This window comes from Canis lupus, chromosome 1, assembly GCF_003254725.2.
Source record: "Canis lupus dingo isolate Sandy chromosome 1, ASM325472v2, whole genome shotgun sequence".
NCBI classification, from domain to species: domain Eukaryota; kingdom Metazoa; phylum Chordata; class Mammalia; order Carnivora; family Canidae; genus Canis; species Canis lupus.
In genome coordinates this window covers 87,350,438-87,372,138 of record NC_064243.1, presented here as the reverse complement: position 1 = coordinate 87,372,138, position 21,701 = coordinate 87,350,438, and the positions used below count along the sequence as shown (strand labels likewise).

The following is a 21,701-nucleotide window of genomic DNA, read 5'->3' as shown; positions in this document are numbered from 1 at the left end:
GTTGGGGGCAACTCTTTCTAGAGGCTTAATTTTTTTTTTGCTTTTTTCAAAGAACCAGCTCTTTGTTTCATAGATTTTCTGTTTTTCCCTTTTTAGCTTTATTAATGTCTGCTCATATCTTTATTTTCTTTTTTCTGCTTGATGTGGGTTTATTTTGCCCTTTTTCTGGGTTCTTGTGGTGGAATCTGATTATTGATTGGAGCCATTTTCTCCTTTTGTATGTATTTAATGCTGTAAAGTACATCTTTTCATCACTGCTTTAGCTATGTCCATGAAGTTTGATATGTTGTATTTTTATTTAATGTATTTTTTTCCTTTGAGACCACAGTTTTTCTGCTTACCTATTGATGGACATTAAGGTTATTTCTGGTTTGGGGCTATTCCCAGTAAAGCTGCTACGAGTGTTCTTGTATAAGTTTTTGTATATATATATGCTTTCATTTTTCTTTGATAATTTCCTAGGAGTAGAATATCATAGGTGTACATTTCACTTCTGAAGGATTGACAAGCTATTTTCCAAAATGGTTGCTAGTAATTTATTGTGATTGATAAAAGCTGACTTTTGAGTGGCTCGGAATTTTTATTTTTGTTTTAATTATTATTTTTTAATTTATTTTTTATTGGTGTTCAATTTACCAACATACATAATAACCCCCAGTGCCCGTCACCCATTCACTCCCACCCCCGCCCTCCTCCCCTTCTACCACCCCTAGTTTGTTTCCCAGAGTTAGCAGTCTTTACATTCTGTCTCCCTTTCTGATATTTCCCACACATTTCTTCTCCCTTCCCTTATATTCCCTTTCACTATTATTTATATTCCCCAAATGAATGAGAACATATAATGTTTGTCCTTCTCCGACTGACTTACTTCACTCAGCATAATACCCTCCAGTTCCATCCACGTTGAAGCAAATGGTGGGTATTTGTCATTTCTAATGGCTGAGTAATATTCCATTGTATACATAAACCACATCTTCTTTATCCACTCATCTTTCGATGGACACCGAGGCTCCTTCCACAGTTTGGCTATTGTGGCCATTGCTGCTATAAACATCGGGGTGCAGGTGTCCCTGCGTTTCATTGCATCTGTATCTTTGGGGTAGATCCCCAACAGTGCAATTGCTGGGTCGTAGGGCAGGTCTATTTTTAACTGTTTGAGGAACCTCCACACAGTTTTCCAGAGTGGCTGCACCAGTTCACATTCCCACCAACAGTGCAAGAGGGTTCCCTTTTCTCCACATCCTCTCCAACATTTGTGGTATCCTGCCTTGTTAATTTTCCCCATTCTCACTGGTGTGAGGTGCTATCTCATTGTGGTTTTGATTTGTATTTCCCTGATGGCAAGTGATGCAAAGCATTTTCTCATGTGCATGTTGGCCATGTCTATGTCTTCCTCTGTGAGATTTCTGTTCATGTCTTTTGCCCATTTCATGATTGGATTGTTTGTTTCTTTGCTGTTGAGTTTAATAAGTTCTTTATAGATCTTGGAAACTAGCCCTTTATCTGATACGTCATTTGCAAATATCTTCTCCCATTCTGTAGGTTGTCTTTGAGTTTTGTTGACTGTATCCTTTGCTGTGCAAAAGCTTCTTATCTTGATGAAGTCCCAATAGTTCATTTTTGCTTTTGTTTCTTTTGCCTTCGTGGATGTATCTTGCAAGAAGTTACTGTGGCCGAGTTCAAAAAGGGTGTTGCCTGTGTTCTCCTCTAGGATTTTGATGGAATCTTGTCTCACATTTAGATCTTTCATCCATTTTGAGTTTATCTTTGTGTATGGTGCAAGAGAGTGGTCTAGTTTCATTCTTCTGCATGTGGATGTCCAATTTTCCCAGCACCATTTATTGAAGAGACTGTCTTTCTTCCAATGGATAGTCTTTCCTCCTTTATCGAATATTAGTTGACCATAAAGTTGAGGGTCCACTTCTGGGTTCTCTATTCTGTTCCATTGATCTATGTGTCTGTTTTTGTGCCAGTACCACACTGTCTTGATGACCACAGCTTTGTAGTACATCCTGAAATCTGGCATTGTGATGCCCCCAGATATGGTTTTCTTTTTTAAAATTCCCCTGGCTATTTGGGGTCTTTTCTGATTCCACACAAATCTTAAAATAATTTGTTCTAACTCTCTGAAGAAAGTCCATGGTATTTTAATAGGGATTGAATTAAATGTGTATATTGCCCTGGGTAACATTGACATTTTCACAGTATTAATTCTTCCAATCCATGAGCATGGAATATTTTTCCATCTCTTTGTGTCTTCCTCAATTTTTTTCAGAAGTGTTCTATAGTTTTTAGGGTATAGATCCTTTACCTCTTTGGTTAGGTTTATTCCTAGGTATCTTATACTTTTGGGTGCAATTGTAAATGGGATTGACTCCTTAATTTCTCTTTCTTCAGTCTCCTTGATAGTGTATAGAAATGCCACTGATTTCTGGGCATTGATTTTGTATCCTGCGACGCTACCAAATTGCTGTATGAGTTCTAGCAATCTTGGGGTGGAGACTATTGGGTTTTCTATGTAGAGTATCATGTCATCGGCAAGAGGGAGAGTTTGACTTCTTTGCCAATTTGAATGCCTTTTTGTTGTCTGATTGCTGAGGCTAGGACTTCCAGTACCATGTTGAATAGCAGTGGTGAGAGTGGACATCCTGTTCCTGATCTTAGGGGAAAGGCTCCCAGTGTTTCCCCATTGAGAATGATATTTGCTGTGGGCTTTTCGTAGATGGCTTTTAAGATGTTGAGGAATGTTCCCTCTATCCCTACACTCTGAAGAGTTTTGATCAGAAATGGATGCTGTATTTTGTCAAATGCTTTCTCTGCATCTAATGAGAGGATCATGTGGTTCTTGGTTTTTCTCTTGCTGATATGATGAATCACATTGATTGTTTACGGGTGTTGAACCAGCTGTGTCCCAGGGATAAATCCTACTTGGTCATGGCGAATAATTTTCTTAATGTATTGTTGGATCCTATTGGCCAGTATCTTGTTGAGAATTTTTGCCTCCATGTTCATCAGGGATATTGGTCTGTAATTCTCCTTTTTGGTGGGGTCTTTGTCTGGTTTTGGAATTAAGGTGATGCATCTGGTTTTGGAATTAAGGTGATGCATAGAACGAATTTGGAAGTACTCCATCTCTTTCTATCTTTCCAAACAGCTTTAGGAGAATAGGTATGGTTTCTTCTTTAAACGTTTGATAGAATTCCCCTGGGAAGCCATCTGGCCCTGGACTTTTGTGTCTTGGGAGGTTTTCGATGACTGCTTCAATTTCCTCCCTGGTTATTGGCCTGTTCAGGTTTTCTATTTCTTCCTGTTCCAGTTTTGGTAGTTTGTGGCTTTCCAGGAATGCGTCCATTACTTCTACATTGCCTAATTTATTGGCGTATAGCTGTTCATAATATGTTTTTAAAATCGTTTGTATTTCCTTGGTGTTGGTAGTGATCTCTCCTTTCTCATTCATGATTTTATTAATTTGAGTCTTCTCTCTCTTCTTTTTAATAAGGCTGGCTAATGGTTTATCTATCTTATTAATTCTTTCAAAGAACCAACTCCTGGTTCTGTTGATCTGTTCCACAGTTCTTCTGGTCTCCATTTCGTTGAGTTCTGCTTGAATCTTTATTAACTCTCTTCTTATCCTGGGTGTAGGATCTATTTGCTGTTTTTTCTCTAGCTCCTTTATGTGTAAGGTTAGCTTTTGTATTTGAGTTCTTTCCAGTTTTTGAATGGATGCTTGTATTGCGATGTATTTCCCCCTTAGGACTGCTTTTGCTGCATCCCAAAGATTTTGAACGGTTGGATCTTCATTCTCATTAGTTTCCATGAATCTTTTTAATTCTTCCTTAATTTCCTGGTTGACCCTCTCCTCTTTTGGCAGGATGGCCCTTAACCTCCACGTGTTTGAGGTCCTTCCAAACTTCTTGTTGTGATTTAGTTCTAATTTCAAGGCATTATGGTCTGAGAATATGCAGGGGACGATCCCAATCTTTTGGTATCGGTTCAGACCCAATTTGTGACCCAGTATGTGGTCTGTTCTGGAGAAAGTTCCATGTGCACTTGAGAAGAATGTGTATTCAGTTGAGTTTGGATGTAAAGTTCTGTAGATATCTGTGAAATCCATCTGGTCCAGTGTATCATTTAAAGCTCTCGTTTCTTTGGAGATGTTGTGTTTAGAAGACCTATCAAGTATAGAAAGCGAGATTGAAGTCACCAAGTAGAAGTGTATTATTATCTAAGTATTTCTTCACTTTGGTTATTAATTGATTGATATATTTGGCAGCTCCCACATTCGGGGCATATATATTGAGGATTGTTAAGTCCTCTTGTTGGATAGATCCTTTAACTATGATATAGTGTCCCTCTTCATCTCTCACTACAGTCTTCGGGGTAAATTTTAGTTTATCTGATATAAGGATGGCTACCCCTGCTCTCTTTTGAGGACCATTCGAATGGTAAATGGTTCTCCAACCTTTTATTTTCAGGCTGTAGGTGTCCTTCTGTCTAAAATGAGTCTCTTGTAGACAGCAAATAGATGGGTCCTGCTTTTTTATCCAGTCTGAAACCCTGCGCCTTTTGATGGGGTCATTAAGCCCGTTCACGTTCAGAGTTACTATTGAGAGATAGGAGTTTAGATGCATCATGATATCTATTCAGTCCTGTTTTTGTGGATTGTTCCACTGAACTTCTTCTTAAAGGGGAATTTTAAGAGTCCCCCTTAAAATTTCTTGCAGAGCTGGTTTGGAGGTCACATATTCTTTCAGTTCCTGCTGGTCTTGGAAGCTCTTTATCTCTCCTTCCATTTTGAATGAGAGCCTTGCTGGATAAAGTATCCTTGGTTGCATGTTCTTCTCGTTTAGGACCCTGAATATATCCTGCCAGCCCTTTCTGGCCTGCCAGGTCTCTGTGGAGAGGTCTGCTGTTACTCTAATACTCCTCCCCATAAAAGTCAGGGATTTCTTGTCTCTTGCTGCTTTAAGGATCTTCTCTTTATCTTTGGAATTTGCAAGCTTCACTATTAAATGTCGAGGTGTTGAACGGTTTTTATTGATGTTAGGGGGGGATCTCTCTATTTCCTGGATCTGAATGCCTGTTTCCCTTCCCAGATTAGGAAAGTTTTCAGCTAGAATTTGTTCAAATACATATTCTGGCCCTCTGGCCCTTTTGGTGCCCTCGGGAACCCCAATTAAACGTAGGTTTTTCTTCCTCAGGCTGTCGTTTATTTCCCTTAATCTATCTTCATGCTCTTTTAATTGTTTGTCTCCTTTTTCCTCAGTTTCCCTCTTTGCCATCAACTTGTCTTCTATGTCACTCACTCGTTCTTCCACCTCGTTAACCCTTGTTGTTAGGACTTCTAGTTTGGATTGCATCTCATTCAATTCATTTTTAATTTCTGCCTGATTGGATGTAAATTCTGCAGTCATGAAGTCTCTTGAGTCCTTTATGCTTTTTTCTAGAGCCACCAGTAGCTGTATAATAGTGCTTCTGAATTGGCTTTCTGACATTGAATTGTAATCCAGATTTTGTAACTCTGTGGGAGAGAGGACTGTTTCTGATTCTTTCTTTTGAGGTGAGGTTTTCCTTCTAGTCATTTTGCTCAGTGCAGAGTGGCCAAAAGCAAGTTGTATTGGGAAAAGGAGGAAAAGAGAGGAGAGAAAGAAGGAAAGAAAAGAGGAGAAAAAAAGGAAGAAAAAAAAGAAAAAGAGGAAAAGAAAGGAAAAAAAGGGTGGGGGAAGGAAACAAATCAAAAAGCAAAACAAAACAAAAGAACCACGGGGGAGTATCTTCTGATTCTGTATACTTTAAGTCCCTTGACTTCCCCTGGAACTTGCCCGTCTAGCTGGTCTTCTGGGGGAGGGGCCTGTTGTGCTGATTTTCAGGTGTTAGCACTTGGGGGAGCTGCTCTGCCCCCTGCCTGGTGCAGGGCTCAGTGGGGGTTGTTTACCCCGTGAGGCCCCAGGAGGAACAGCCCCAGTGGCGGGGCCAGCTCTGGAGCCCTGGATTCAGCCCCCGCAGTAGCTCCGGAGCTCTCCGTCTGCAGGGCCTGGAGGCTCCGGGGCGGGGCCGCTGATCTGCTCAGCTCAGGGCAGGAGCGTCCTCGCTGTCCTGGGCCCTCCCGGCCTCTGCCTGTCCCGGGGGAGGCCGGATCCCGGGCTGAGTCCCGGTGCCCTGTGCTTCGGAGCTTGCGCTGTTGGATTCAGGCTCCTGCTGCGCAGCCCCCTCCGCGGAGCCGCCGCAAGAGCCCCGCGCCCCCCCCCCCCCCCCCCCGAGCTGCTCCTGGAACTGCGCAGCCCTCTCCGCACGGAGCCTCTTCCTCCGCCGGAGCCTCTTCCTCCGCCCGAGCCCCTCTGAGCTGCTCCCACCCCGTAGCCCCCACCGCGGAGCCGCCCCATGAGCCCCTCTGAGCTGCTCCGGGCCCGCCGTGCGGAGGACTCTCCTGGGGCACAGGTGCTCTGTTACTGTCCCAGGGAACCCGAGGGCATCCCCGCCCTCCTGGGTCCTGCTCCAACTCCCCACGAGCCCCTTTCCGCCCGGGAAGGTCGGTGCAGCTCCTGCTTCTCCGGGCCGGGGCTCTCCTGTCCTGGGGACACTCGCCCCGACCTCAGCCCGGCTCCTCCCGGGGCCCCTCCCCCTTGGAGGCCTTTTGTTTCTTTATTTCTTTTCTCCCCGTTTTCCTACCTTGATAGAAGCGTGAACTCTTCTCACTGTTGCATTCCACTGGTCTCTCTTTAATTCTCAGGCTGAATTCATAGATTTTCAGGATAATTTGAAAGTTTTCTAGGTAATTTGGTGGGGACAGGTGATTTGGGGACCCTACTCTTCCGCCATCTTGCCCCTCCCCCCGGTTCGGAATTTTTAAAAAATGGCCCTCACTGTTAGTGATTAGAGAAACACTGCTTGGAGTAGCCTTGGTTAGATTTAGGTCACTAAAAGGACTCTCCTTACATTATACAAGATAAAATGGAGTGAGTACAGATGGAGACAGGGTGATGGATTTTAAAGCAGGAATAGTAAGTCCTTTGATCATAGTACTGATTTTATGCTATTAATGAAGTGTGAGGCAAAGTGATTAGCTGAGTGAGTAGAGGGCCTGTAGTAATAAAGGATTGAGGAAAGGAGGAGGCCAAGATGTGAACTCATTTTAGAATGAGCACACATTTGGTAGAGAATATAAGAGGTTTGTCTGGTAGTTTTTGAGTTCCTATTTAAGTTTTTGTGGCCATAAATTCAAAGTTAAGAAGTGTTTTTGTAGAGTTTCTTCAATTAGTTCAGCTGCTTGGATACAGATACATAGGAGGTATATAGTTAGATTCAATAAAGACTGCTTTCTTTCCTGGCTGATGTGACATAGGAATGGAGGAGGGTCCAGAGTCTTGTGCTGGGGTATAGAATTTCAGCAGGTTAAAAAGAAAAAAAAGAAATGAAGAGGGATGATGGATTGTGAAAAGATAGTGGAATCACTGGATTGCAGGACCCTCTGGAGTCCAAGAAAAATTTGAATACCACAGTAAGTAAGATGGAAGTAAAGGAGACTGAAAGAATAGGATTATAGAAATGGTTTTCAGGTATATGATTTTTGGTGTTTTATGTGATCTGAAGTATAAATAGTAGGAGAAGGTAGCTGAGGAGGGGTTTAGGAAAAGATGGTTGAAGTAGTCCAGGAGCTCAGAGGCCAAAGAGTTATTATATTGATTTTTCTGGACATATGTTGAAGCCCCAGAATCATGGGCATCATGATGGAGAGTAAAACAATGAGTGGCAGGCTAAAATCATCAATGAATAGAGTGAGGAAGGATTTTGAGGGACGTAGTTAGCACAGCAACAGAGGTAAAGCCTTATACCATGGTCTTCAAGGAAAATTAAGTGGGGGCTCAGTTAATAGAGGAAATAGTAAAGTAGGGATTAATGAGTTTAACTTCCTCCCCACCTCTTGGTTCTGAAGCTATTTGAAGGATTGTGGCAGGAAGTCACCGTGAGAGGACTTTAGGGAGAAGTGTCTTTCAGTAACAGCTAAGTGTCAGAACGAGAGAGAACACTCATGGAAATTGAAATGATGGGTTATCTAAGAGTTTGGACCTACAGTGTTTGAGCTAAAACCTGAGTAAAATGGGATTAGTCATGGAAGTTTCTTGGATGAGAGCTGCACATGAATTAGAATTCAGAAAAACTTAACCTATAAGGACAGGGACCATTGGGCTGCTTCCCAGTTGTCAGTAGCCCAGTGAGATTTGGTAGCTTGGTCTCTGTTTTGCTGGGAGTGCACAGGTTTTGTTTCCTGAATTTCTTGTCCTTTTTTCATGAAGCTAGACTTCCTCATGTGTTTGGTGATTCTTAATTCTACACCTTTTTATTCTCATTGCCTTGGACTTCAGGGTTTCCTGGTTGGATGCTGTGGCATCTTATCTCCTTCCTTCTTTTAGGTCCATTGAACATTGTTAATTTTCAGCCACAGATACATACCTTAATTTTAAAAATATTTCTGTCATTTGTATGTTTGGTATAGGAGAGGGGATTTTGGATATTTCAGTTCATTTTCTTGACACAGTCAAAGTTAAATTTTTAGAAAGGAAAAATTGATACCAACCCAAATGTCCAACAGTAAGGAATGATTGGACAAAGTGTGTTATATCTACTTGACATTACATAGATAACAAAATTTTGTTTTGCCTGCAACATGGGAGAAATGAGAAACTGCTCTTAATACATATTTAGTGATGCCATTTAGTAAAACATGTACATTCTATATGGAAAGATATAAGTAGGTATGAAAATATAAATGTTTAAGGGCAGTATAGATTTTTATTAAAAGTTTGTATTTTTCATGTTTTCTGTGATGAATTTGTTCCTACTTTTTTATAATGGGGAGGGAGAAAGGGAGTAGATAGGACCATTACAGAATTCTATTTTTGTAAAAATAGGGTTGTATACATGTGTATTTTTGCATGTGTATGCATGTGTGTCTTTAAGTCTTAATTCTTAGGTAGACCTTGTATGATCTTGATAAAAATCCACTGACCTCTATAATCTTGGTTTTTTAAAAATAATTTACTTTGAAAATGTCAACATATCTAAACATACATAGAGGATTAAAATCTTAAAATATTAATTTCAAGTATTAGTGAATAATTTTGTTAAAATAGTTTTGATGGGCGCCTGGATGACTCAGTCAGTTAAGTGTCTGCCTTCAGCTCAGCTCATGATTTCAGGGTTCTGGGATTGAGCCCCATATCAGGCTTTCTGCTCAGCGGGGAACCTGCTTCTCTCTATCTTCCCCTCTGCTCATGTTCTTTCACTTTCTCACCCTTTCTCTCAGGAGTGATGTATGTAATCTTTGTCATCTATACCATGTAAATGCTATTTTAATTGTGGTCTTCTGGTGTATAGTATGAATTTATTTACTGTCAGTATTTAGAAATCTGCGAATTGGCTTTATACATATTTTGTTTGTCGAGCAAATATTTTATAAGTGCTAATTATATGCTAAGCACTGTGTTCGGTACTTAGGATATATTATGAACAAATAAAACAAAGGTAACAAGTGTTCTGATAGGAGTAACACTATAATCACAGCAGAATACCTTTTAGTGAGGGGAAACACCCATGTTCTTAGGTTGTTTGTATTTTAGATACTGTACGTACTATAAAAACCTTACAAAGCAAGAGAAAAAACAATCTCCCGTACCATTCTATCTTTGTTTTATCAGATTGAGGAACTTCAGCAGGCATTAACGGTAAAACAGAATGAAGAACACGACCGGCAAAGGAGGATAAGTAACACTCGGAAGATGATAGAAGATTTGCAGAATGAACTGAAGACTACAGAAAACTGTGAGAATCTTCAGCCCCAGATCGATGCCATTACAAATGATTTGAGACGAGTTCAAGATGAAAAGGCATTATGTGAAGGCGAGGTGATTGATAAGCGAGGAGAGAAGGAAAGCCTAGAGAAGGAGAGAAAGAGTAAGTTTATGAAACTTAGAGTGAAGAGGTGTTTATAAAATGGAGATCTATTTCTGTTGATGGGCTTTCTTCTTCCCGTGGTACCATGTCTTTAGCATCTCAAATCCCTTTGTTGAGGAAGCTCAGCTTGGTTTTCCAAGTTAACACCTTTAATCACCTATAGGTAGTATATACCATGCTTTGGCACTGGCTAACAATTGCTGTGTTAGATTATGATAGTTGATTTAATTCTCTAAAAATGCTTTCCTTTATTTTCTTCACAAAGTCACTCACTGTTATTTATCAGATCAAATTTAAGCTCTTCATTTGTCTTCAGAATCTTCTATCATGGGACGCCTGGGTGGTTCAGCAGTTGAGCGCCTGCCTTTGGCCCAGGGCATGGTCCTGGAGTCTTAGGATTGAGTCCAACATTGGGCTCCTTGCGCGGAGCTTGCTTCTCTCTCTCTGTCTCTACCCAGCCCCTTCCCCCTGCCCCCATCTCTCCTGAATAAATAAGTAAAATCTTTAAAAACAAAAAATCTCTTCCATTAGCTTTTGCCTCTTGAAACCTGTCCAATTTCATCTTTGCTTTTCTTTCCTATGGACCATCAAAACAGTTGTCGGTATTGCTAGAATGCACACTTTGTAAGCTAAAAATACTTCAGACGTTCTGAGACCTCTAATTTGTACTCATTTTTATATTTTCAAGGCTGAAAACATTTTTTTGAGAACCATTTCAAATTTTATATGATCTGTTTATGGGTTAATTCTAAAAGCTAGAAATATTATTACAGCAGTGTATGTAACTTGTTCACAGCAGAGCCAGGTAGTGCATTATGATCTGATTTCCTTTCATTGATAGCTTTCTTCAAATGTTTTAATTTACTTTAAAAATTTTTTTTAAAAGATTTTAATTATGTATTCATGAGAGACACAGAGAAAGACAGAGGCAGAGACACAGGTAGAGGGAGAAGCAGACTCCACGAAGGGAGCCTGACATGGGACTCGATCCCGAGTCTCCAGGATCACACCCTGGGTTGAAGGCAGCGCTAAACCGCTGAGCCACCGAGGCTGCCCTAATTTACCTTAAAAAAAAAAAAAAAAATTTGCTTTAGCATTTCCTTAAAAAGAAAAAAATGATTAGGCATTCGTTCTCTTGAGTTTTAGAGCCTTGCCCCTCCCCCTCCTTCCATCTAAATGGATTGTTTTCAAAGCCACTTATGTGGCTGTCATCTGGGATTTGTCAAGATCCTTTTCTGCATTGGATAAAGCTATTCCCGAATTCCATGGGGTTTGTTATATTAATGTTTTCATACATAATTTGTTTTTCTTACATTACTCCCTTATACATCTTTGGGTAACCTCCTAAGGAGAGCTGTTTGGGGAATAATTTCAGAGTCTCTGCATCCCTCAAAATACCTTGTTTCATAGTTTTGTGGTATATATGACTCTAGGTTGAAAATAATTTTTCGCTCAGAATTTTGACGGCCTATTGCAGCTGCCTCATGTTAGGAAATGTAGTGTTTTCTTACTGGTTTTTACGTGACCTGCTTGCTTACTTTTGTAACTTAAAGATCATATTTTCTCTCAAATGTTTGGAAATTTGGTAACCATTTTTTTTGTCCAGGGTGTTGCTTTCTCACTGTGGGGGGTAGTTGCTGAGGGTGTTGCTAACTTTCAGATCTAAGACACCCTTTTATATTACCAGTGAATTATGTCACTGATTAAAATTTTCAGAGAAATAATAATTTTGTCTTCCTTTTTTAGGTGTAGGTGATAATATTGTACGGTTTGACAATCTTATGAATCAGAAGGAAGATAAGTTGAGACAAAGATACCGTGATACATATGATGCTGTTTTGTGGCTGAGAAATAACCGGGACAAATTTAAGCAAAGAGTATGTGAGCCTATAATGCTCACGGTAAGAAATTTTGTTCATCTTGGTAGCATCTGTTAGTTTTATTATTGTAGTTGTCATGGTTTTTTGTTGTTTTAAGAATTCTTAGTGTTATCAAAACCCTGGTTTTCCATGATCAAACTTGTGGCTCTTGGTATGCTGCTGAATCCGTACCTGATTTTTGACCAATAAATCTTTGAGCTTTGTCTAGAAAGATTATGAAACTGTTAGCTTATCGACCAAGAATCATGTATAAAATGAGTTTGCTTAGCTAGTTCCTTCTGGCAGTTGTTATTCTTAGGTTATAGCAGGCAAGAGATTAAATGCTGCCCACAAGCTAAGAACTGCTATAAATAACTGTGTTGATTGGAGGAATTAACAGAAGATAGAGGAGAAAATCACCTACAAATAATAGAGCATTCCAAGGATTCTGAGAATGCAACCAGCAGTCTCTTGACCTTATAAACCTTTGATAGATGGCTCTTTTTGATAATATGAGTCATTAAGAATAGCTGTATTTAATAAATCAGCTGTATTTAATAAATAATCTGTATTTAATAAATCATTTAATGAAATGTGGCCATGGAATGGCTAGGGTGATTTCCATCTAAAATATTTTAAGTAATAACTTTGGCCATGGAAAGAGAAAATAAAGTAAAAACCACATTCCTTGGAAATGATATATTTCGGTATAATATAAACCTAAAACTTACCAAGAAATGACTTAAGGATCGTTCTTGGTGTTTTTTTTTTTTTTTTTTTTTTTTTTTTAGAAAAGAATGTACTATAGAGCCTTGCAGGATTCGTGAAAACTTCTATTTTCTGTAATTCATGTTTGTATTATTCTTTATTTAAGATCATTTCATGTAGTTGTCTTTTTTATATCTTAGATTATATTAGCAAAATTAATATGCATAATACTGTATTCTCTTCTTGCTCAGGTATGTATTAGTAGAGTATTTTTGCCAGATCAAGAAGGGAATATCTATTTTGGATGCAGACATTATTGTTTTGATTAATCTGGTAAGGACTGAAAGAAAATATAAGAAAATATTTTGATCCTTAACATAATAAATTATAATGCAAGTAATTGTCAACAGATTTTAATTAAAATGTCAACCTCAAAATTTTAATTCACAGCTTAAGTGAATTTGCCATCTTTTTTTCATTTGATCTCCTAATAGTAGCTTGTCACCGAGAGGGATTACTAACTGGTGTATATTTACATTCAAATTGCATTTGAATCTTTGAGATAAAAAGATATATACTCTTGCTTTTTTATCCTTTCTGGGGTAACCCTTTACCTTTCCTACCTTCTTCCAACTATGTTTCCTCATCCCCCACCCCCTTCCCTACCCTGATGCACACATACTTAACTAACCTTTCAATAGCTAGTTGAAATGTCACCCATGTAGGCAAGTTAGCAATCTATAAACTTAAAATTTTAGCCATATGACTTGGCAACTAGCAATCCATTTCCATGAGTTATGTCTAACCATTCCAATATACAATGAGAGAAGTGTACAGAGATGTGTTTATGGTTCTGCTCCTCACAGCAGTGTTCATAACAGCACAATGATAGTGGAGTGCAAAGAACAGAATTTCCAAATATATTGATTAGTTATATAAAGTATTCTACATTCATTGGATGGAATACTATGCAGCCATTAAAAATGTCACTCTAGGTCTTAGTTAATATAAGAGGATATTTATGACCTATTAATGAACTATACAATAGGTTATCGGATAGGGTGTATAGAAAGATTTGTGTTAAAAAACTGAACCATGCATGCCATCAACTGCCCGATCACTTTGGAGTGCTACATCTCCTCTGTCCGCCTCTCTCTGTCTTTGCTGTGTTGTGAAGAAGTGACCTTGAACTTTGCCAAATATTTTCTTTACCAGTCTCACAAGGAAGAGCATGTTAAGTAGCTGATGAAGCTGCAGAACCAGCAAAGTGGTGAAATCTTCCTTCCTTCAAGATGTCAGGAAGCCAGACTGAGTGCAATGCAATTTGCATATTATGGGGGGTGGGGTGGGGTGGGGAATAACTCAGTTACTACTGGAAGTGCACAAAGTGGGCAGGGACAGGAATGACCTCCTACTCTTGAGGCTTTTTTCAGATTCATTATCTAAATGAGCAGGTGAAATTCTTCGAAGAGTTGAATGACCATGTAACCAACTTACATGAGATTGAGACCCCAGAAAAGTCTTTTTGAAAAAGGAGAGTGATAATGAGAGCTCAGTCTTGGCTGCCTTATCCACAACTATTTTAAAAAGGTGACTTCCTGCAGTCACGTTACTCTTTCTATAAGTTGTAGCTAACACTCACTTAACATTTTCTTTAATTTGTACCACTGCTTCTAATGAAAGTACCAAATTTGGTACCAAAATGAAATTGTGAAATGAGAGAAGCTAAATTTCTATAGTGTTTAATGTCCAGGTATTTTATGTTTTGTTTGCTTGTGTATCTGTTCCCAGTTTTTGTGCTGATGTTTTGTGGTGGTGGTTTTTTTTAAATAGAGAGTAGTAGTTGCTGATATTTATGTGATAAGCATTGTACTAATTTTTTTTTAAAGATCTTATTTATTCATGAGAGACAACACAGAGAGAGAGAGAGAGAGAGAGGCAGAGACACAGGCAGAGGGAGAGGCAGGCTCCCCGCGGAGAGCCTTGATGTGGGACTGGATCCCAGGACTCTGGGATCATGCCTTGAGCCAAAGGCAGATGCTCAACCGCTGAGCCACCCAGGCGTCCCTGTACTAAATTTCTTTGTGCTCTCTTAATCCACATTTATTCCTGAGATACTATTTTACTGTACCCATTTTGGAAAAGAATTAAAACTGAGAGAGTTAAGTGGTACGTGATTTGAAGCAACATCTGTCCAACCCCAGAGTTTTAGCTCTAAACTAATATGTTGTATTTTATATATATGGTACATAAATACCTTCCTTCTCTTTCATAAATCTTTATTTTTTCAAGAAAGCTGATTTCCATGTGCTGAAGGTAAATCCATCTCCCCCCTCCCCGCCAAAATTCCATAAGACAGTACTTTATAGACACCTCTGTTATAGAACTCTATTGTTCTCTACTTTTCAGCATACTTATCTGCAAAGAGTCTTAAAACAACCTGTCTTCACTTATCTTAGTGTTTTTCCCATAGCATTGAGCCTCACATGCAGAAAGTGCCTGGTTTGTTAATACTTAAAAAGGTAAATCCTAAAGCTTATGCTTTAGTGGTACAAGCCTAGGATTTCTCTTGAAAGCACTGTTAAAATTAATTCATACCAAGTGTCTTTTCATTAGTTTCTTAAAGTTTTGTTTGTGTTTTTGTACTGATTGTTATTGCCAGGTATAGTATGACTTCCTCTTGAAGATTAATAAACATTTCTCATCTATCCCCAAACTTTTAATATTTTTGTCCTTAGATTACAGTCTAAGCCTATTTCAGATATTTTCAATGAGTTGACTAGAAGGGACTGTAGTTATTTTTTTAGCTAGAATCAAAATTAATATGCATTAGGTACTTATTCAAGTCTTGGCTTTTGTTTTACTATGTATTGTTAGATGTTTCTGGGTGCTAAATTTAGTAGAGGTTTTAAAGTGTTGAGTCTTCATACCAAAATCTTTTTCCCCCCTCAAGTATTTTTTTCCCCCTCAAGTATTAAATTTAATTTGACTAAACAAATCAAAGTAAAATTATGTCCTAGTAATCAGTTTGAATTTCATGAGAATTAACTTATATTTTCTTTTTTTTAGATCAATATGAAGGATAATAAAAATGCCAAGTATATTGAAAATCATATTTCATCAAATGACTTGAGAGCTTTTGTATTTGAGAGTCAAGAAGATATGGAGATTTTCCTCAAAGAGGCAAGTAATCAACATACTTTGACTCACCTAGTGCTTATTTTCTGGTCCGTAAGTTTTTAAGTTCAAACTAAAGCAAAAAATAGCAACTAATTATACCAGCAGTAACTCTTGTGTAAAATCATTCAATTTTGCAAATTTCTTTTTTATATATGTCATTATTGGGGAATGAATTTGTTTTGCAAGAAAAGAAACAGCTCATAATTACATCTGTAACATGTTTTGAAGTTATTTGGAGTTAGTAAGAATAATTCATACTGTTTTAAGAGGGAAAAAACATAATGATGGGCCTTTGGTCTTAAAGAAAAGCCAAGTTCATTCCAATACATTTCCTGATAGGGAGCATGGGAATCAGTATGTTGTTGCTTTTATATAAAACCTCTTCAGAAAGAATGAGAATTCTCTATCTGGCTACAAAAACACCACAGAGAATCTAAGCCACTAAAAGGCAATGTGGCTTAGTAGTTTGGAGCATAGACTCTATAGATAGGCTGCCAAGATTTGAATTCTGGCTTTGCTACTAAATTGGGCAAGTTTCCTAAATGTTTTGTGCCATAATTTCTTTATCTGTAAAATGTAGATATATTATCTACTTCAAAAGGTGGTTGTAAGGATTAAATCTGTTAATAAGTAAAAAAAAGTATACAGAACAGTGCTTGTTTGCAATTATTTTTATTGTATGTGATTATCTATAAAATATATATTGTTAGCTGTTGTTACTATCAGTAAGATTTCTTTCCTTTTGCATATGCCACCTTCTTTTAAAAGCCCTAAAGAGGGGGATCCCTGGGTGGCGCAGCGGTTTAGCACCTGCCTTTGGCCCAGGGCGCGATCCTTGAGACCCGGGATCGAGTCCCACGTCGGGCTCCCGGTGCATGGAGCCTGCTTCTCCCTCTGCCTGTGTCTCTGCCTCTCTCTCTCTCTCTGTGTGTGTGACTATCATAAATAAAAAATTTAAAAAAAAATTAAAAGCCCTAAAGATTAGGTTTAGATTTTGCTTTAAATCTTTGCTAACAAGTGTAAATGAGGACAGGACCCTGAATCACCTCAAGTGGGGTCCTCTGTTTCTGTGGTACACTAGTGATTGGAAAGAATCCCTACTTTTTTTGGCTTTTACCATATTGCCCTCCTTCTGGTTTGGGAGTTGGCAGGAAATGTTGAATATATGGTAATTGCATAAAGTTGCATGTATAAAATTACAGAATGGACTCCAGAAAGTTAGACATTTGTGTAGTTTAGGATTATTTAAGCTTAGCCAATGAGTTTTTGGTCTGAAGAAGTAGGTTACTTGCATTACAAGTCTGATAAATGGCATGTTGCGAAGGGCATTCAGTCAGGTGCAGTTAGATGTTTTCTGTTGGAAATGGTCTGCTTAGCCTACACTGGGTACCTTTTTTTTTAAGTAAAAAACTCATGCTGCTTCTGTGCTAGAGATTTGAATCCTATATGGATAATGTGACAGGAGATCCTGAAATTTTGACCTTTTTGTGTGTGTGCTAAGTAACTTTCCATAGCTTCAGGACCAAAACTACTTCCCACATGTCTGACTGTTCATTTTACATTGTGAAATTTATTGTATATAACTGCCTCCTGTAATATCTACTATAGAATACCATTAGCATCTTATCGTGTAAGAAGTATTGTGTCTGCTATACAGTTACCATAGATGAAGTTGCCTTCTGTTCCTAGTTTGCTGAGAATTTATCATATTTTTCCGCATCTTCTGGAATGATCGTTTGGCTTTTGTACTCTATTCTGTGGACATAAATTAGATTTTTTTAAAGATTATTTGTTTATTCATGAGAGAGAGAAAGGGAGAGAGAGAGAGGGAGAGAGAGAGAGGCAGGCTCCCTGTTGGGGAGGGGACTTAATTGCAGGACCCTGGAATCACGACTTGAGCCAAAGGCAGATGCTCAACCACTGAGCCACCCAGGTGCCCTAGATTGGTTTCTGAAATATATCAATCTCGCATTTCTCTGAGAAACTCTACTTGGTTATGTGTGCTGTTTACATATTGCTGTATTCTGTGTAGTAATATTTTGTAAAGGACTTCTGCATATGTATTAATGAGGGATAGTGTTTTTTGTCAGGTTTTGGTATCAAGATTATGCTGGAATCATAAAATGATGTGGGAAATGTCTTGCATTTCCTCTCGTTTTTTGGAAGAGCTTCCTTAACTCTTAAATGTGCTCTATTTTCACTGAAATTCTTTCTGTACAAACATGTAATTATAATGTCCTTATCGCACTAAAACATTTTCTTGAAAGTACCATTAAATATACAGTTTTGATCATCTTATACAGTAGGAATGTAACTTTAAAAATCATTTTGATAGTGTATGCTAAGTAAAATGTTTTTTCCCTTATATTCAGATTCGTGACAATAAAAAATTGAGAGTAAATGCTGTCATTGCTCCCAAGAGTTCATACGCAGACAAAGCACCTTCAAGATCTCTGAATGAGCTAAAGTAAGTCTCAAAAATATTTTTAGAATTAACCTGTTACTTTGAATATTGAGTAACCATTTAGCTCTTAAATACCTCTCTTACATAAGTATCTTATAGGCTGTATCATTCCCTTTTAGGATCTCTGCTTAAGTTTAAAAGAATGAAACTAGGAACAGACAAACCATGGAATATTTACTGGTGATGTTTCAGATCAGTGGAATAATACTGGACTGTTTCATAAAAGATACTAAGATAGTTGGTTAGGTATTGGGAAAGTCAAACCGGTCATCACTTCATAATGCAGAAGTAATGTCCAGAAGGACTAAATGGAAAATTTGCAATTATAAAACAGTTAATAAATATCTTAATTCTGGGTATAAGTAAACATTCTAAATATAAAAGCAATGGAAGAAACAAAAAAGATTAATAGTTTTAATCATAAATATATTAAACTTTTCTGACAAGGGAGGAAGTCTCAACATTAATCACTTAATATTGATTTTAAAATATAAATTTTTGCCATACCATCATTAATTTATATTTTATTGTTTGCCACGTCTCAACTATCAGATTTCTGTAAATGATTTTCTTTTAAGAAGAAAAATCTAGTAAGTACTTTCTGTTTCAGACCATATGGATTTTTCTCTTACTTGCGAGAATTATTTGATGCACCTGATCCTGTCATGAGCTTCCTTTGCTGCCATTATCATATTCATGAAGTTCCTGTAGGAACTGAAAGGACCAGAGAAAGAATTGAACGGGTAAGAAATACTGAAATCATTACCAGAATCTCATTTTGTTAAAACTTCTTAGCATAAAAATAAAAAATTATGAGAAATTTAAAGAAGTAGGTCACTGTTGTTTTTAACCACACAGATATTCTTTGTATTTTACATTTTTAATATAACACAAAATAGTGACTGTTGACTATTATGTTATGACACATATGATATGGAGTTATCTAGAGTAAATGCTTTTATATCTGTATTTAATGAATAAAATGTTGAAGCCTGAAAAGACACCTGGCACTCTTACCTCATTCTATTTTGCTTGACAAACCTATGTTCAGACATTATATTAATTACTTTTTTTTGGCTTTTACCATATTGCCCTCCTTCTGGTTTGGGAGCTGGCAGGGACTGTTGAATATATGGCAATTGCATAGAAAGTTGCATGCATAAAATTATAGAATGGATTCCAAAAAGTTTAATCATTTAAATTCTTCTAGATTATTTTTCAGATAAATTATACGTTAGGGTGGTAGGCTGGTGTACAGAACTGTTTCGGTAAGCCCTTCCTTTCTTAAAGCTGCCATTTAAGATTATCTGCTATATGGATGACCTCCCTTCATAGGATCTCCCTTCTTGGCTAGCATAGCACACATATTTGTAGTTCTTATATTTTGCTAATTCTGCTTGGAGTTTTCACCTTCTCATATAAATCTCCAAGACTTCAGATTACATTTGTTGCTTCTATCACAGGCAGAAGCAGGAAAGAAATCTCTTCATCCAAAACAAGTATCTCCATAACACCAGGTTGTGTTTTTTGCTTGTAAGCATCTAAGGACCCAGTTAGAGACCCAACTACTATTGATTATATTGATTTCATTAGAAAATGTGTTTTAAAATTTTACACCTAGTGTACCAGTATTCCTGGGACAATTCTTTTGTAACTTAGGGACTCTTTATTAAACTTTATGGACAGAAGGTAGAAATGAGGGCTTATTACCAACCCATTTTGCAAACAAACAACAACAACAAAAACAATAAACCACCAAGTTAGTAAGTTGCGTGTGTCTTTGAATAAAAATTACATTATGGAGAACATTTGAGGAAATGAATATTAGAGCTCTCCATGTGGGTATACCACTCTTCTATCCTTTAGAAAAGAGGACAAGACCATCTATATATAGGAAGATTTATGGAATTGTTCTCATTAATTTCTAGGACTCTCCTCTTTGGTTGTTTTGCCACCTTAGGCCATGATGACCTTTTTGCTGCGAGTGTCCTGCCCTTGCCATCTCTGTTAAATTTATTAGAACTTGAGTAGCCTTTTAGCTTTCTCTTTATTTCAAATTATTCAGCAATTTGTGGATACCAGGTTATACCTTGTTAAACTTAAATGTGCTTAAATGTGTCTTATCTCTTCACTTAGTCTATAAACTTCCAGATAGAAACGAGCCACAAGAGTATTGATAGTGAAGCTTCAGAGATTGGAAAAAAACTGTATCACGATAGCCTGTTATTCATGAATATGCAGCAATACATAGAGTAATGTTACTGTGTTTAGGATGTGCTTTAGTTTATTAAGATCTTGAGAGACAAGCTTTCCAAAAAATGTAAAAAAAAAAAAAAAAATTTGAAAATTTTCAAGTGTGTCCATTAGGTATTCTTCCAAATATACAGGAATTATAACTGAGGGAAGGTGAGAATAAATGACTTAGTTGAGCTACCACAGTTCTGTGTTCTGGGCAGCTGGTTCCTGGCATCTCTACTGTAAACTCACCAAAACTCCAAAAGTACACTTACTTGAGAGAGATTATATAGTCAAGTAGAAGTATTGCCACCTTTGCTGTAGCTGTTTGGGTTTTATTCCTTCTCTCTTCCTTAGTATTTTCCAAAATAGTACCCTAAGATGTATCTATCACCCACCTTTTTAGAGATGTTACTGGTGAAGTTAAAAAAAAAAAAAAAAGTATATCTGTTTTGATCTTTTCAAATTCACTTGATCTGCATTTTCCAGTGTTTTAATCCTTTTAAAAATGTTTTAATAACTATTAGATGTACCCTAACAGTTTGACCTTGTTTGGCTTATATGACAGGTAATACAAGAAACCCGGTTAAAACAAATGTATACAGCAGAAGAAAAGTATGTGGTGAAAACTTCCTTCTATTCGAACAAAGTTATTTCTAGTAACACATCGCTAAAAGTAGCCCAGTTTCTCACAGTCACTGTGGATCTAGAGCAAAGACGACACTTGGAAGAACAGCTGAAGGTCAGTTACTTTGAGTATTAAAAAAAAAAAAATAACTGGATTTATAATACTTTACCTAGAACTATTTTTAAAATAACAATCTTTAACATTTCATAGGAAATTAATAGAAAATTGCAAGCAGTGGAAGCAGGGTTGATTGCCCTATGTGAGCGAAACAAACATCTAGAACACAAAGACAATGAACTTAGACAAAAGAAGAAGGAGCTTCTTGAAAGGAAAACCAAGAAGAGACAACTGGAACAAAAAATTAGTTCCAAACTAGGAAGGTATCATTCAGCCTATTTGGGCAAGGGTGTGTGGGGAGGTACAGCTCTACGAGGATGTTATTAGTGACAAAGATGTTTTTTATTTTAGACAGATTAACAGTTTGTGCAGCCTTCTGTCAAGTCTGTTGGCACCATTTTTCTAATAGCATTTGCTCACTTTGCCTCTGTGTCATGTTTTAGTGATTCTCACGATGTGTGTGTGGTGATCTGTGATTAGGACTCTGAAAGCTCAGATAATGGTTAGCATTTTTTAACAGTGAAGTATTTTTCAGACATAATGCTGTGGCATACTTAAT

General features: G+C 37.7%; 1 protein-coding gene across 3 annotated transcripts in view; it reads left to right on the top strand.

Moving 5' to 3' along the window:
* Positions 1-21,701, top strand: part of SMC5 (structural maintenance of chromosomes 5) — a 93,103-nt gene that overhangs the window by 40,639 nt on the left and 30,763 nt on the right. For all 3 annotated transcript variants that reach the window (XM_049092103.1, XM_025423326.3, XM_049092105.1), the window contains exons 9-15: positions 9,696-9,951; positions 11,698-11,852; positions 15,588-15,701; positions 18,071-18,165; positions 18,773-18,905; positions 20,966-21,139; positions 21,236-21,405. In XM_049092103.1, coding sequence (XP_048948060.1) covers positions 9,696-9,951; positions 11,698-11,852; positions 15,588-15,701; positions 18,071-18,165; positions 18,773-18,905; positions 20,966-21,139; positions 21,236-21,405 — 1,097 coding nt within the window. The remainder of the gene's footprint in view (positions 1-9,695; positions 9,952-11,697; positions 11,853-15,587; positions 15,702-18,070; positions 18,166-18,772; positions 18,906-20,965; positions 21,140-21,235; positions 21,406-21,701) is intronic.